Raw genomic sequence first — 16,638 nt, 5'->3', positions numbered from 1 at the left:
TCAGATATGCTACCTTAGCATGCTATGCGACATGAAGATCCAAGTTTATTCATGATATAACAAAGTAGAGTTTGTTTTTCACACAAACCGAAGTTTGTTTTGCTCGAGAATGTAAGTTGGTAGTTATGGCTTCACACCCATGCAGGGTCAGTACCATTAAACGATCACATTCTCTGTTTATGTTGACTTCTAATTATTTCTCCCATTAAAAAAAAATGGAAAGGTTCTGTTAGCCAAGCCAGAGCACATAATGATTCCTACTGTTGGATGAACACTGTTGGACCTGTCTCCTGAAAAACGCTGTTATTTACCACCCACGAACTCATCAACAGTCCTGGCTCTCTGCAGGATCTGGACTCTCAGCCCTCTCCAACCCCTCTTGTCCTCTGTTCACCTCCACTTGGGAACATGGCCACTTGGAGTAAGGGAAGCTTCCCCTCCCTTAGAAACAGCTGGGAATGCTGACTCAGTACCATACATTTCAACCCAGAGCAGAGCGTGCTCACTTTATGATGGAGTTTCTATTTGTGGTTAAGGGAAAGACTCTTCACTTTTGATCATTCAGATGCCTTTGATACAGTCCCGGCATCGAACTGAACCAGTAGATCAGGCTGGCTGGGCACGACGAATGATTATCCCTACTAATCACATCGACTTTGAAATCTACCGATGGACTATTAATCTTTTAATGAGTAAAGTAACATATGATGGAGGCTCTTATGTAAGTCTTATTAGATTTGAAAGCCACAGTGTTAGTGGCCTGAATTACTAGTCATTTCAATTTGCATCACTAATGGTATAATTTAGAAAATGCAAGAGAATATATGCAAGACTGTATTTTAAGTTTTATTCTTTAATGATCTCTTGTATGCTTCATAACTTTCCCTTTCCCTTTCTCTACCCCAAACTCCAAATGTACTCCACTAAAAGAGGAATGAATATTTAAAACCCCCAAGCATTTAAAATTGCTGCTGGTGGGAGATAGAAGGGAACAAAGGAGAAATGGAATGTTCCCAAATTAGAAAAAAAAAATGGAGACATATACATATACATGGGCTCTTCAAGGGTTGGAATCTGAAGGCAAATCCCCAAGTTTGTGCCTAGTTACATTTCCTCTAATATAAAAATTAATAAATAACATATTTTCATGAAACATAAGATTAAGAAAAATTAAAGCAAATTGTGCTATCAGACCAAATGTTTACACAAAGTACAGTCTACACGCACTTGATCTGTGACATCATGTAAGGCGGGTCTTTGGGGTCTGAGCCTACCCTCTTTTAGCCTCATCACCTGTCAATCACAGTGCTGGAGCCTCATAGGTTCCTTTCATGCTGTTCCCTGTAGCCAGTTGGTCCTCACTGCTGTCTCTGCACTTGCTTGTGTTTGACTAGGTAGACGCTTCCTTGGATGCTCAAGGATGGTTTCCAGGGTTTCTCCTTACCATCAAGGCTTCAACCATGAAAACATTGAAATGTCTGACCTCATCACTGTGTTTGTAGTAGCACATCCATGTGACTCTGTAGGTAGTCACCTGAGATCCAGTGCAATCTATATTTATGCACTTCTTTATTTATGCAATTACCAACAACTTTAGGTATTAATGTACTACCAATACCTTTCCCCATCTATTCTCTGTATCATATAACACAATGAGTTCTTATTTTTTTAACTTAAACTTTAATTTGTAACCTGTTTGCTACATCCATGTACAATGTTTCCATTCATCTCCAAACTCACTTCTAACTACCAAGTATTTCTCTTTTAATCCCGTTATTATGGTGTGGGGATCTAAAACAGTGTTGAGGTTGGAAAGATAATTTGGTAGTTAAGAGAGGCCAGGCAAGCATGAGGACCAGAGTTCAGATACCCAGAGTCGATGAAGATGCTGAGTGGATGCTGCATCTGCCTGTAACTGGAGTAGCAGTTCTCAACATGTAGGTGGTGACCCTTTTGGGGCATTGAAGGACCCTTTCATAGGGGTCATCTAAAACCATCTGAAAACAAAGATATTTACATTAGTATTCATAACAGTAGCAAAGTCACAATCATGAAGTAGCAATGAAAATAATTTTATGGTTGGGGCAGTGGGGGTGGACCACAACATGAGAACATGAGGTAGCAGCAATGGGAAGGTTGAGAATACTGCCCCAGAGCCCTTGACTGCAGAAACAGGAGCTACCTAGTGACAGCTGGACAGTGAGACTAATCCTATTTGGGAAGTTCAGATTTGATTGACAGATCCTATCTCACTGAATAAGGCGAGAGTGACTAACATGAAGATTCCCCATGCCAACTGAGGTCTCCATAGGTACCACCACACACTTACACCACATACACACATGAAAGAGAAAAGTAGCATTGTTGTATTTCATTAAATTACTGTGCATATTAAAATTGAGCTTTTGTGCCTACGTTGACACCTATGCTTAATTCCTCCAAGATGTTTAAAGGGCTATAGGCTTAAGCTTTAACTAGTGAATGGATTTTAAAATGTCTCAATGTTTTCTTTCGTATTCACCAAAAAAATTTTAAGAGACTAGCAAGAAATTCTATTTTTTTAACCTTTTTATTCAAGGAACCACGAATCAATCATCCCTGGATCTTCAGTTACCATAATAACACTATATAATAACACAAGGAGAGACTGCTGCCACAATCTCTTGGGGATTTGATTGTGTAGACGTACATTTCCTAACTTGGTCAAGATTAAAAAAACAACTTCTAAATAAATGGACTGTAAAAGACATCAAGAAACATCTTTTTTGTTTAACTTTCTGTTAAACATTTATCAGTTTAACACTTGCCTTTAAAAAGACAATTACACAGCTTTTTACATTACTGGCTTCATTTATTCAATCATACTCGTTATTAAAAATATCAATGCAATAGTCACTCTGTATAGAAGCAGGAAATTATCAAAGAGACTACCAAGAAATTATCAGACTAAATAAACTCCTTAACTCAAGAAACATTCAGTGTGGGGGTTGGGGATTTAGCTCAGTGGTAGAGCGCTTGCCTAGGAAACGCAAGGCCCTGGGTTCAGTCCCCAGCTCCGAAAAAAAGAACCAAAAAAAAAAAGAAACATTCAGTGTGAACATGTGCATAAAAGGAGAGAAATCTAAAGTGAATATGAAGTCTTTTCTCCCTGTCCTTTCTCTTAAGGCCATGTCAGGGTCAGGGACAATGTTTTTTGTTTGCTTGTTTCTTTATTTTTTGGTTAAAATAATATTTACCAAATTTATGAATGCATTACATGCTAATTATATATATATTAAAATTACAAAATTGCATGAGCACTTACATCGAATCCAATCAAACCTCATTGAACTTAAAGTTTATTAAATTTGCATTTTGGGAAATTCTTCGGTCACAAGTAAATGAGGAGGGCAGATAATTGGCAACACACAATCGGTTACTTTCAATTTAAGTACATGAAACATATTTCCAGCTGAACATTAGACATGGAGTAAAGGAAGACAGACCCATGAAGCTTGCTTTGAAGTTTCGCACACAGTTCTTGATACTCAGTTGGCTTGATGCATAGTAAACACTACAGGTTCGACTTTCTCAGCTAGATAGTCAGAACACTTGGTTAAGAATCACTCACGAAGACTTGGCCTCAGACACTGGACATGGCTCTTAAATGATGCATTGATTTAATATTTCCACATAGGTAGCTTTCATAAGATAGTATAATGGGAGGGTTTAGAGGGAGGAAAGGAAAGGAAGAATTTTATAATTATATTATAATCTCAAACATTTCAAGTTCAAAACAAAATAAAATAAGAAAAAATATTTTAAAACAGTTATGACAATGTATCTCTCTTTCTTAGTTGTAATTTAGGTACTACTAGTTTTGCATAAGTGTCAAAAGATTCCAATTTGGATTGCTGTAAATTGTATCTATTTTCGCACTCTCATCTAACCCCCTGTACATTAACAACTGTAGGTAAATACATACATTCGGAGAGAGTTACCGGGTACCAAAGATATATATTTCAATTTCTGATCTCAGTTCTTCTTTGCTCAGTAATTTTCAATTTTCTTGAGACCGAGCTTGGAAATTCAAAAATCATGGTAACATCTACTTCCACAAGTTGCAGAACGGTTGTCCTGGCAAATTCTCTTATTTTATGAGACACTTACATGTGAAGTGTCTCAGAATGCTTCCAATGCTTCTCCCTTTCAACACCTTAACTAGCTATCACCAGAAAATTCTATGTGCACCCCCAAAGACACTCTAATATAAGCTCTTTCTCTTTAATGATGTCAGATTATGCCACATTTTGATAAGCAGACTCCCCTTTCCTTTCAACCTTGTTCTAATCCTCCACCTGCAGGCTTCCTCCTCCTCAGTTGTAACTTTTTACTCTCTTCTCCCTATCAAGAACTCAAAAACACAAATACTTCTCTTGTCCAAGTTATTTTGTTAGTTATCATATCTGTTTTATTACACCACCTTGGTACTTTGGGAACATGCTTCCGACCCTTAGCATACCATTCTGCCTTAGCTTAATTTGAAATTACTATGAGTCCTTTACCCAAAATAGGACGTGGAGTATCTCATGATCCTCAGGTCTGCTAAGGTGTCAGGGAAAAACCATTTCAATAGAAATTACAATGTATCATTCACCAGATAGAAACCTGGCTTGTCCACAGAATGGCTGGCATGTCATGGTCCACAAAAGGTTTCATATCTAAATGCACCCTATGCTTCCACTCTACTTGACAACCTGATTTCTTCCTTTACCTGAAACGTACACAGCCTTGCATCAAGTTCATTCCAGTCTACTTGTCAACTGGAGCAGTCCTGGTGTTTCCTCCTCTAGGCTGGCATAGTCGTGCATGTGCTGATAAATTCTAACTACTTTCTAAAGCAAAGTGGAAACTCTCCTATGGCGCACTCCTTGCCTGTCCAGTTCTACAGTCTCAATGTCCATATACAATGGCAGTAGAAAGATATTGTTTGACAAATACAATAATATATAAAGGGAAATAAACTTAATAGAGTGGGCCAAAAAGGCAGGAGCATGACAAACTAAAATTCTAATTTTATTCTGTCTTAGAATCACAAGGTTTTATGGCTGGAAGAGTTCTTACAGACAATCCAGACCCAAGTTTTCTGTGGTTTCCATATAAAAAGTAAAAGGCCTTAAGATGAAGTTTGGGAAATGGGTATCTAGTTGTGTAATACTGACAATAATTTCAGTGATCCTTATATGGCATTCATGAAACCAATCACTACAGTATTCACCCATAAAAACAGGATCCCAGAATCTGAACTGCGGAGTCTTAATGTCTGTCATTTCCCACGGCGATGGCCATTTAACCTTTCCAAAAGAAACATTTTTTAGTCACTTCGTGCTCAAACATCACTGCCCATATCATACATCCTCTGATTACAAACCAGCAAATCTGCACCAAAAAGCTGGGACAACTGAACGAACGAACCTTCTTTGCTCTTTTGAAAACTTTGTGCACAATGAAAAAAATGCAGACAAATTTGTTTTGTCACAACGTTGACTTGCGTCATTTCACTGGGAAAAGTCTTAGAGTCACAGGTACTTGAGTATAAGGTCTTGGCATATCTTACCATGTCACAGGAAGTGGTTGCCAAACAAACAGACAAACTCAGACCTGACTCAGAAGTCTCTGACCACCCAACTCTAATGCTTCAAATGAAATATCTTAAGGAATACTAGGGTTTGAGGTTCTGAAATTGTAAACCATATTAATATCAATAACTGATCTGTTTAAAGTAGTTTCATAATTCATAAAGACTACATAAAATTTCATAAAGGTACATAAAATTCCAAAATCGCGTTTTCTGTAAAACACTCCAGTGGTAAGGACCTATCGGTGCGACTCCTCTTCATTGAACTGGAATCACTTCCTGACTGAACTGAAGCAATTAGTTTTTCAAGTATGATCTACTTTTCCACAGATGGGATTTTTGAAAAGTTTTCACAAGTTTCACTTGGACCTCTAGCTTCTGACTTCGATTCTGATGGATTCTGAACGCTTAGGGTTCCCCTATAACTTTTTTCTTGAGGATACACCCCTACTTAAAACAGGTTCCCATTTTCCCCAAGCCTCCCCAACCCCCAATCCTCTGGCATAAAAAAAATGACCCTGATACTTGGAAAGGAGTTTATGGTACAAATCCCTCAGGTCCCATAATGGCAAACCCTCCCTATCCACTTTATAGGACCGCCCCACCCTACCAAAGAGCATGTACAGGAAAAGCAGCCCTCCCTTCCCCCACACGTTTCCTCAGTTTATTTATAAAATGCCTTGGAATGAGAGCGAGCTGCTTGTGGTTCCTGTGGCTTATTCAGGGAATGGTTTCCTGCAGACCAGGGAAGTGGGTCAACTGAATGACCTCTATGTAGCTAACCCATATACCCCAACGGGAAAGATCTTTGTTATGGGTATCATTTCTAACTGTGCCTGGAAAACTTTATTGCTCTAGTGAAGAGCTTAATAACCAAATATCACTGTAAATACAGACTAATTATTATACTTGAAATATGAAATAGTGCTCGCAGGCTCATGTTTTGAATACTTGATCTACAGCTAGTAGGTAATAGTATCTGGGGAAGGGGTAGAGCCCTTAGGTGGAGCCTTGCTGGAGGACAAAGATTATTAATGAGGGACCTTTGAAGTTTATTGCCCAGACAACAGTTCTCCTCCTGTGCTCTGCGTCCTGGTGTGGCACCATAAGACTGGAGGGCTTTGTTTCTGCAATAAAGAACTTACTATCAGACATCACTGCAAAGACAGATTAATAGTGGCCAAGTCTACTGATGTTTATACCTTCCTCTCTCAATAAAAGAAGTCAGAAATACGCTAAGATACCTTTAGATACCTGTGTGTTGTTGACTTTTGCTTCTCAAAGGAACATGGTAGACTTTCTAGAAAGTCCTGTACAGGATTAGCATTGGACTTGAATACAGAATGCATTTGGAAAGAAGATAACTTTAAACACAAGCTACAGGAAGCAGGCTCCTTATCTGGTCTTGTTAGATAACACATAATCAATGCCTATAATCAAGTTAAATGAGAGGAACTCCAGTAAGTGATTACGCCAACATTTGTTTATATTTGTTCAGACTTGCCAGGGAGCATCTTACCTCATGCATTTATGACTTAGAAATCTAGGGGAGTGAGATGACAGTGATCCTTCCCCTAGATTTGTCTGTCCTTAACTAAAATGCCATTTACTTGAATGAATAGATTTAAATGAGGGGGACAAAAAAACTCTAAGACTTCTCTCCCCCCCAAAAAAAAACCAAAATAGTAAACACAAATTATGGTAAGTGCTGGCATTTGATTCATATAGACTTACTGATAAGACTTAGATGCAAAGTTTTTACTTTATACCAAATTGAATGGTAAGAAGAAATATTTCAGAAAAGCGTTGGGTAGCGACAGCATGTACTGTACTCTCTGAATCGGTTTGAGTTGGATCAAAGAGTAAAGTATTCTAATTGGGTGAAATAGATGTTCCAGATCCAAGGTCCTTTCTCAGACACTACACTCAAGTGCACGTTATTACACTTGCTGGAAAAGTCAAAGGTGTGTGCTACTGTCTATGACACAATTAAGCCAAATCTACCAGTTTAATTGCAAGAAGAACAAAACAACAAAACAAAACAAACAACAAAAAAGAAACCTACAGGGGCTGGAGAGATGGCTCAGATGTTAAGAGCACTGTCTGCTCTTCCAGAGGTCCTGAGTTCAATTCCCATCAATCACATGATGTGTCATGCCCATCTATACTATGATCTGACACGCTCTTTTTCCATGCAGGTGCACGTGCTGATAGAGCACTAATATACATAAAATGAATAAAATTTAAAAGAACACAAAATTGCCAAATTTTACTTTCCTGTGTGCTGATTCAGTAACTATATTTTAATGAGATTTTTAAATGAATCATTTGAATTAAATATACTTTGAATTTTCAAATGCACCAATGTATGAGATTTAAATAAAAATATTATATATGGCTAAGGAAAATTCCAGGCTTAAAAAGAAGGTAGGGAAGAATCTTATCTCATTTACCCACTATCACCAAATCCAAAGGGAATTAAAGTAACGTCTATTCAGAGGAAAATGTCATTTAATCTTATATCCACAGTCTAACCACTCTTTCCCCCTCTGCTTTGTCTCCCCAGTGCATCCTAACGTCAGCCAAGGCTGCCAAGGAGGCTGTGCGACGTGTTCAGATTACAATGGATGTTTGTCATGTAAGCCCAGACTATTTTTTGTTCTGGAAAGAATTGGCATGAAGCAGATAGGCGTGTGTCTCTCTTCGTGTCCAAGTGGATATTATGGAACTCGATATCCAGATATAAATAAGTGTACAAGTAAGTGCCCGTACCACTTTATATTTTTCATTTTTACCTCATCCCAGGAGATCTCTCCTGATTGAAAGAGCTCCTAATCAACCTAAAATACTCAAAAATAAGTAATGTTCACATAATATTTAGGAAAACACACTCATAGACTTAGCTCTCCGGACATAACTTACAGAAACATCACTCAAGTTTTGTTTCTGTTTGTTTGTTTATGTTTGATTAAGCAACCTAAAGCCAAGAACATGATTATTAATAACTGGCCCTATAGAAAATGAATACAGGTATCAGAACCAATCAAGTTCATATTATCTTATAAATATCCAAGTATCAGTAACTGGAAGAACTGTTTCAACTATTTTGGCTTTTATAGGTTTCCAATATAACAACGAAAACATTTGTCAGTTGGAAATCAAGTTTATGAGGACTATCATTTTGGCATCAACATTTCAGCCTTAGCAATGCAAACCAAGTGACATTTGAAAGGTCCAAACAAGGAAACCTGCCCTCTCCCCAAACATCACATGTCACCATACCTGCCCTTCCAAGTCACCACTGTGTCTCCCTTCCCTGCCACACTGCCACCTAAGAGTATCCCAGGCAGCATATGTCAGGGCAGTTTTGTAACTCATTGGCTCTTCTGGTACTTTGGAAGCTGCTTGAACTCTCATTCAAGGTTCTAAAGGTGTCACTTTCTCAGTGACGTGGCCTAAGGTTTTCTCCTCCAAAAGAACTAGCCTCTTCCATTTGTCAGTCATCTGCCTGTTCTCTTTCTCCTACATTTATCCATCATTATTGTGATTATTGTTTTCCAGAACACTTAGCACTTTGGAACCTTTAGCCCTTCTGTGTGATTGATCCACTGTTAGAGTTGAGTCTCAGCTCTCATAGTTGTGAATGAGAATCATTACAGTGATTACTGTATTGGTTTAGCTAACATTTAGGTAATAATACTCATAATAATAATCATGGTTAATAGTAATCATTGCATAAGAGTCAATTGCTGATATTATTTACTGTGTCTTCTTCTAAAAGGCGAGCTTTATGAACACTGGGCATCAACTCCATGAATGGGATCAACCAGTATCTACAGTTTTTGACATCTAGTAAACAGTTTAATATTTAAATGAACAAATAATCCTTGAGAACAGTATAAATGAATTACCTCAGTGTATGTTATTCAAATTCCAATGAAACATCATTACTATCACTTAATGCAAAGAGCTGCTTGGACAAATGGACAGGTTGAGAGTGTCTTACATGAAACACCTGGAAACAGGGATGTTTCAGGAAGGTTTGGGATTTGAGAATGGCTGTGTAGACTTTACTGGCAGAATATCCCTAACCTGAACATCCAAAAATCTATAACGTTTTATAACATGATGTCAGTCATCAAAGTGTCTCAGATCTTAGAGATTCTGTATTTTAGATGCTGGAAATGCTGAAAATAAATGTGCCCAGCATATGTTACAAAGGTAGTTGCATGTTGCAATCCTTACCATGATTTTTAAAGGAGCAACTGATGACATGTCAACTAGATGACTTTGGGAGTGTACTCAGTTCAGTCTTTCAAAATACTATTGAACCCCACCTTTGATGCCAAAGTTGCCTGTACAGTGGGAAAATGACCCAGCAGTACTTTGGAGAACGTAACAGAGTCACAATTCTTTTCCTGTGTTTTTCCTTTCAGAATGCAAAGCTGACTGTGATACCTGTTTCAACAAAAATTTCTGCACAAAATGTAAAAGTGGATTTTACTTACACCTTGGAAAGTGCCTTGACAGTTGCCCAGAAGGGTTAGAAGCCAGCAACCATACTATGGAATGTGTCAGTATTGGTAAGGAAGGCCTCTATAATTTATAATCCATGAGAAACACTTCCGATGACAGTGGCAATCTTACACAAGATCCCGAGAGGCTGTATCTAGTAGGCCCTACCCATCTTTGTTTACAAAGATACTACTCCAAACCTATACTCACCTAGCCATATTCTGCATGTATTATAGGTAATTTAAGACTGTTCTACTACTTGTTAAGAACTACTCATAGGGGCTGGGGATTTAGCTCAGTGGTAAAGCGTTTACCAAGGAAGCGCAAGGCCCTGGGTTCGGTCCCCAGCTCCAAAAAAAAAAACCAAAAAAAAAAAAAAAAAAAGAACTACTCATAATTGCTTCAAACTATTCTGATCATCAAAGGTTTCTTACATTTCAGAAGGAAACAAAGGAAAAGAGGAGGGAGAGAAAGAAGAAAGTGTGTATGAGGGAGAGAACAAACTTAACTGATTTCACTTTAGACTAATATTTTTTTAAAAAATTCCCTAAATTTGACAACAACCCATAATCAAAGTTGTTTTCCATATGGTGGTATTTTTTCTTGATATTGTCCATTAATCCTGCTGTGGCCTTCTTGTCCAGGTATTAAACACACACACACACACACACACACACACACACACACACACACACACAAAGCTGACAGAATGAGACAGTCCAAACTTTGATTAATTATAGGCCTGGTTTTCTGGAGGGGAAGCCCCTCAGACAAGTTGTCTATCTAAACAACAGATCACGGTTGGGCTATGTTTTCTCTTTTAAGTGTTACACAGCTAGTAGAGCTATGGGTTTGACGCACACTTGTGGAACAGATGCTTACCCAAATGGGAAAACAGAACAAGAGAACTCAAAGTCCCCTGGGCAGTGGCTGCAGGAACCTTTGATGCTGTCCTGATGCTGGCATGTGTACACAGGGCCTCCTGATTCCATACAAGAGAGTTTCCAGGAGTGCCCCAGGCTCCCCACAGTGCGCTTCTGTTAGAATCTAAAGTGTTGGAGAAATAAGTTTAAATTGGTGGCTCAACTATTTCAGTTTAAACACAACTCTTCTGTCTGTATATTCTTTTTTGATAGAAGGGAAACAATACACCTAGTGATTAAAAGTTAACCCCAGGAATGCTGGGAAACGGCAATCTCAAATCAACGTGTGACTCTTTTTGCTTGAGTCTTCCCTAGTCACTAAAAACACAGAAAAACGACTTAGGAAAGGGGTAAAGTGTCCATGAGAGCTCTTCTGGCCTACTCATTCAGAGGGCTGATGATTGAAGGTAGTAAGTTCCAAGCAGTGGAAACATTAGGAAACACTTCTGTGAAATATTAAAGTGTAGATACCAGAAGCTTGTGGGATTTCTTTACAGAGGAAAAAGGACAGATATTTAAGATTGTCAGTCTTTAAAACCTAAACTTTCCTATCACGGAGTGTGTTTAAAATTTGGCACTGTGGGATTAGCCTTCAAAGAAAATTGTTTTTTATATCCCCAAAGGTACCAAGTCTATTTCTTACCATAAATTTTAGATGATGATTATTTATTTCAAATATCACTAGCTGTCAAATGGCCATTTATTGAGCAAATGACCTAGGACACATTTGTATTGAAGATGGGCAACTTCATCAGGACTGACTCCTTTAGCTGTTCCCTAAGGGAAGATGTCTATCTTGGTGTTCAGTCCTAAGGCACAGCATGTGCAGGCCTGCCCAGATTATCAGGGAAAATAATGCCATGCCTCACTAACAAAGGGTTATCAAAGTAGGGAAGAGCAGGACCCAGGGATCTGAAATGTAGGCTGTAAACCACACCATACGTTTCAGTGCTTGGGTTAATATCGTAGCTAGAACTCTCCACTGCTTACTAGACAGTGTATCTTTGCCCTGACCCTGTTCTTGTTTCTACTTAGAAGGTAAACTGATTAAATAGATTTCAAACAAAAAACTATTGCCCACATCTAGAGGTGGATAAAAGATCATTGTCACAATGTATCCAGTTTCCATGGTTCGTAAATCAATTCAGTCTACAGTTCCACCTTTATAAGAGGGTATAGTGTTTCCACTTTGGATTTTAGATATTTGCTTTCCCTCTGAAATGTAGTTAGTTCTGTGTTCTTCACTGCTCCTCTTGAGAGTACAGAGGAACCTTCTTCACAGAGAAGCCAGTGTATCGGAGCTCATGACCTCACTGTATCTTCTACTGGACACACCATTAGTGGCTGAACCCAAGCTCACCCAATCCCACCTTCACCCCACACTTATTGTCACTTTCACTACATCTCAGAGTGACAACGAATCATAGTCTGACACTTTCTAGGGTCTAGGGCTCATGAATTTTTCTGAAATTCTTAGTTCTTTGGAAGGAAGGAAGGAAGGAAGGAAGGAAGGAAGGAAGGAAAGAAGGGTGAAAGGAAGGAGATGGCATCCTATTTTAAGATCATTCTTTTTATTTTATTAATTTTACTTTATTTTATTTATTTTTTAATTATTATTCTTTAATCGTTTTTACAGTCCACTTGTTATTTACCTCCTAGTCCACCCTCTTACTGTTCCTCCCCCATCTCCAAGAGGATGTTCTCACCCCCCACTCCTACCCCACCAGACCTCTCTACTCCCTGGGACCTCAAGTCTCTTCTTGAGTTGGGTCCTTCTTCTCTCACTGAGGCCAGACCAAGCAGTCCTCTGCTCTAGATATGTCGGGGACTTCATATCAGCTGGTGTATGCTGCCTGGTTGGAGGCTCAGTGTCTGAGAAAGCTCAGGGAGATCTGGGCTACTTAGGACTGCTGAACTTCCTATGGGGTTTCCCTCCTCCTCAGCTTCTTCCAGCTTTCCCCTAAATTGACCACAGGGGTCCCCGGGTTCCATCCATCCATCCATCAGTTGGGTATAAGTATCTAATCTGACTTAAGCATCTTTTAACACAGTTGTATCACAGTTCTGTATTGTTTGTTCAATCTAAATTGAACGTAAGCAGCCCTTGTAGTTATCTCTACCATTTTTCTAATGTTTCCATTTTTATGAAAACATAGTACTTGCTACATTCTCATCCTTTTAAAGTATTTCTGAAGAAAAAACATCTCTTCCTTTCGTATGGGTTTTAACTATCTGATTTGAAGATATTTACTATCCAAATCTCATTAGCTACATTTTCTTTTTCAATGGAATTATCTAAGACTTAATCAGAACTTCATCTTAATAACTAGTCATCATTTGATATTTAGATCGATAATTACCTATGTTGCGATTTTTCAATTCCAGTTTCATAAAGTAAAAGGGTGTACTTGATTTTATTACCTTTTTTGTGAAAGACCAACAATATTTTGGCTTCCAAATTAAATAATTTTTTTCCCAATTTGTCCTCTTAATTGTACAATAAATACATACACAAAGTTAACATATGGACAAAAATTTCTTTTTCTATTTTCCTTCTTGGAGACCTTTTAATCTGTGTTACTATTTGGCGATTAATTTAGAGAGAGGGTCCTAGGAGACAATGTTCATAATTGGCAAAAGATTATACTATAAAGAACTGTAGCTGCTTTATTTGCTGACTGGAATCACAACGGGCAAATTAAATATGAAGTTTATTTTCAATAGAGTTCATTTAAGCTTTACTGAAACAAATTCATTTTTATATGACTCTGTGCTGCATTTGGGTATCTGCAGGTGACTAAAATGCCTATAAAAATGAAGGACATTTTAATTCTCTAAATTTAAAATAAAAATTTAATTAAATATTATTTTATTATCTCTAGAGGCTTAATTTTAAATCTCTAGAACACTTAACAGTTAGGTCATTGTTCTTAAGGTTGCCATCAGAGATACCCTTCTTGAATAATAAATTAGAAGACAAAGCAAGAGGTTACCGGAAACATGTTCCTGTGGAGACAAGTTTGTATTATATGAAATGTTTACAATTGGCAGCCATTTCTGTTGTAATTTATGAGGTTTCATGGTCATAAGAACAGGAACAGCATTTTAAAAACTGGCCAGGGCAGCATACACCTATACTACGGGAAATCGAGAGACAGAGACGTGAGGATCGTGAGTTTGAGTCTAGACTGGACTGTGTATAGAGACATTGTTGGAAGGAAGGGAAGGAGGGAGGAGCAAAGGAGAGACGGAGGGAAGGAAGGGAAAATAGCACTTTTGGGGTGTCATTAAAAGTATAAACGTCTGCTACAAAACCCAGGAGAAGTATTAATGAAAAAGCAGAGAAGCTACACTCCACAGAGGAAACAAATTCTAACAGCTTCTAAGACACCTGCCCTTTAAGCACCACAAGGACATCCAGTCAGACACAGTTATTAGCTGTCACCGACCAGAAGTTCACTGAAGTTAGGGATGCTGCTGTGCATTTACTCAGCAGTGAACAATGTGTAGGCTTTTCACAGCCTGAGTCCAGGACAAGGACCTAAATGACTTTTCTGCCCGCCATTCTCTAGCAGAGATATTCAAACCAAATGATGTTCCCATGTCTGCACATAACATCTCTTACATTAAGAAGACACATCTGCTCCAACCTAGAAACGTCGTCAGAAGTTCTAGGGTGGGGTCCAGAATCCTGTGCTTTATCGGCCCTCCAAATAATTCTGAGAACTGCAAACGTTTAATTATCAACAATTACTGTGTCCCTCAAGCTCTAGTAAGCATCACCCACAAGTTACAACAGCGTTAGGAAATGTACAAAATATTGACTAGGTGTGCCTGAGTTAACTAGGTCCACTGCAGAATCCCAATTTGGTGAGAAGAAACTGTCCCAACAGTACATGTATTAGAAAAAATCCTATGTCTGCCCCTTATTTGTGTTTTCTTGCCTATATGATATGCAGAATCTATTCTAAAAACAAGGTGGGTTAAAGGGCTACGCTGTGGTTGTTTGTTTGTTTGGTTGGTTGGTTCGACAAGTCCTGCCAGTGCTTGGGATCAACTGAGATTTTAGGTTTGGTTGCAGTGCACACTGTGAGGCCAGTGACTGAGTTCTTGGAGCCATGCATGAAGAAAGGAAAAGATGTGGCTTCAAAAGAGGACTGAAACACGGGTCCTAGATATTACAGCATCCTTCAGCCAGGGAGAACCCTGTGTCCCCAACCAGCTTAGACAAGAACGTGTATAGTACAAAGAAAGAAGTGTTCAAAGGGAGAGCGAGGTACAAACTCACTAACACAGCATTCTTCTTTGAATCCTCCCAAATGTGATCCATATTTTACTTTATACCTTAGAGAATACTTGGCCATATTCTTCATAACTGAAGCCCTAAAATGTGCAGAAAAAGAACACTGTGGATCTACGTTACAGTTTATAGATCTCATAAGGTTTTTTTTTTTCCAGTATGAAACCTGATATCAGCACTCTAGTGTGATAGTGTGATAAATGAAGCCCAGTTCCAGACACTCCTATAAGATTTTAAGCTTGATTTTTTTTTCTGTGATCTGCCTTGTTAATGCCTAGGACGTTTTGGGAAGTTTCATAAACACAAGGTAAACATCATCTGGTATGAGACCATAGCAAAGGGACATCCCCCTACCAAAGGAGACATTCCCTACACAATTGCCTAAAAATTAAATGGTGCAAATGTTTCTAAGTTCCAGTTTGAAGTAAAGGATCAAGACCACTGTGGGCATTCTGTTTCCATGTTGCTTTTATAGACTTTTGTAACAGGTTGCAGAAACTGTTAGATTATCTATGTCAGAATTTGTTAAAATCCTGTAAGCACCAAGGAGAAACCACTGAGTATAGTGCATGAGTGGAAATAAATTTCATTTAGAACTACAGTTGCTGATTTGTAAATGATCATTCTCCCCTATTTCTTAATCATGCCCTCAGTACTTCAGTACAAATATGTTGCATATATTTAAATAATTATAGGTAATAGGCAATTTTCTAGTGAGCCTATGAATGGCCCTGTCCACAAGCTAATTGTCATTTGACAGGAGTTGAATACTTCTTTGGATGAACTTCCTTAGCTTATGTCAGTCACTCTTTCACTAATTCATTCAACATACTTTTATTAAACTCTGACTTCTGTGTCCACATATTATGTGAATTCCTAAAGATTCACAGCTAAGTAGAATCTTCTCTTGAAGTTACCCAGTACCTTGAAGTTAAACCCAGAGTCCAATGGGAAGTCGAGATGTTTAAACTCATGATCATAAACAATATCACATAGCAAAGTAGTTTCTTAGGAACCCAGAAGAGGACCCTACAAACATGAGCATTGTTTATAGAAAAAATAATTTGAATCACCTGAGCTTTACAAAATACCTTTTATTGTATCAAGAGGATCAATTGCCCACCATGAAGCTATATGGAGTCTTCTGTTACCATCGGGACTCAGAACTTAGCATACTAAAATTTTTGGAAATATGGGTTATATTAAGGAGAACATCTAACTTTTGTAAATCTGTAAGAGGTTTTGGTTAAAGCTTGGTTTCAGAAATGCAAGTTGGCTAGAGA

The 16,638-nt window shown here is 38.3% G+C and overlaps 1 protein-coding gene across 1 annotated transcript in view; it reads left to right on the top strand.

Annotated features, from left to right (window-relative positions):
• Nucleotides 1-15,525, top strand: part of Rspo3 (R-spondin 3) — a 37,182-nt gene extending 21,657 nt beyond the window's left edge. Inside the window, 5 exon segments of the mRNA XM_032901806.1 lie at nt 8,184-8,375; nt 10,054-10,200; nt 15,137-15,190; nt 15,193-15,260; nt 15,262-15,525. Of these exon segments, the coding sequence (XP_032757697.1) occupies nt 8,184-8,375; nt 10,054-10,200; nt 15,137-15,190; nt 15,193-15,260; nt 15,262-15,525 (725 nt within the window).
• Nucleotides 15,526-16,638: the final 1,113 nt, after the last annotated feature.

Source organism: Rattus rattus, chromosome 5 (assembly GCF_011064425.1).
Source record: "Rattus rattus isolate New Zealand chromosome 5, Rrattus_CSIRO_v1, whole genome shotgun sequence".
Taxonomy (NCBI): Eukaryota; Metazoa; Chordata; class Mammalia; order Rodentia; family Muridae; genus Rattus; species Rattus rattus.
Note: the sequence above shows the minus strand (reverse complement) of the source record. Positions and strands in the feature narration are given on the sequence as shown.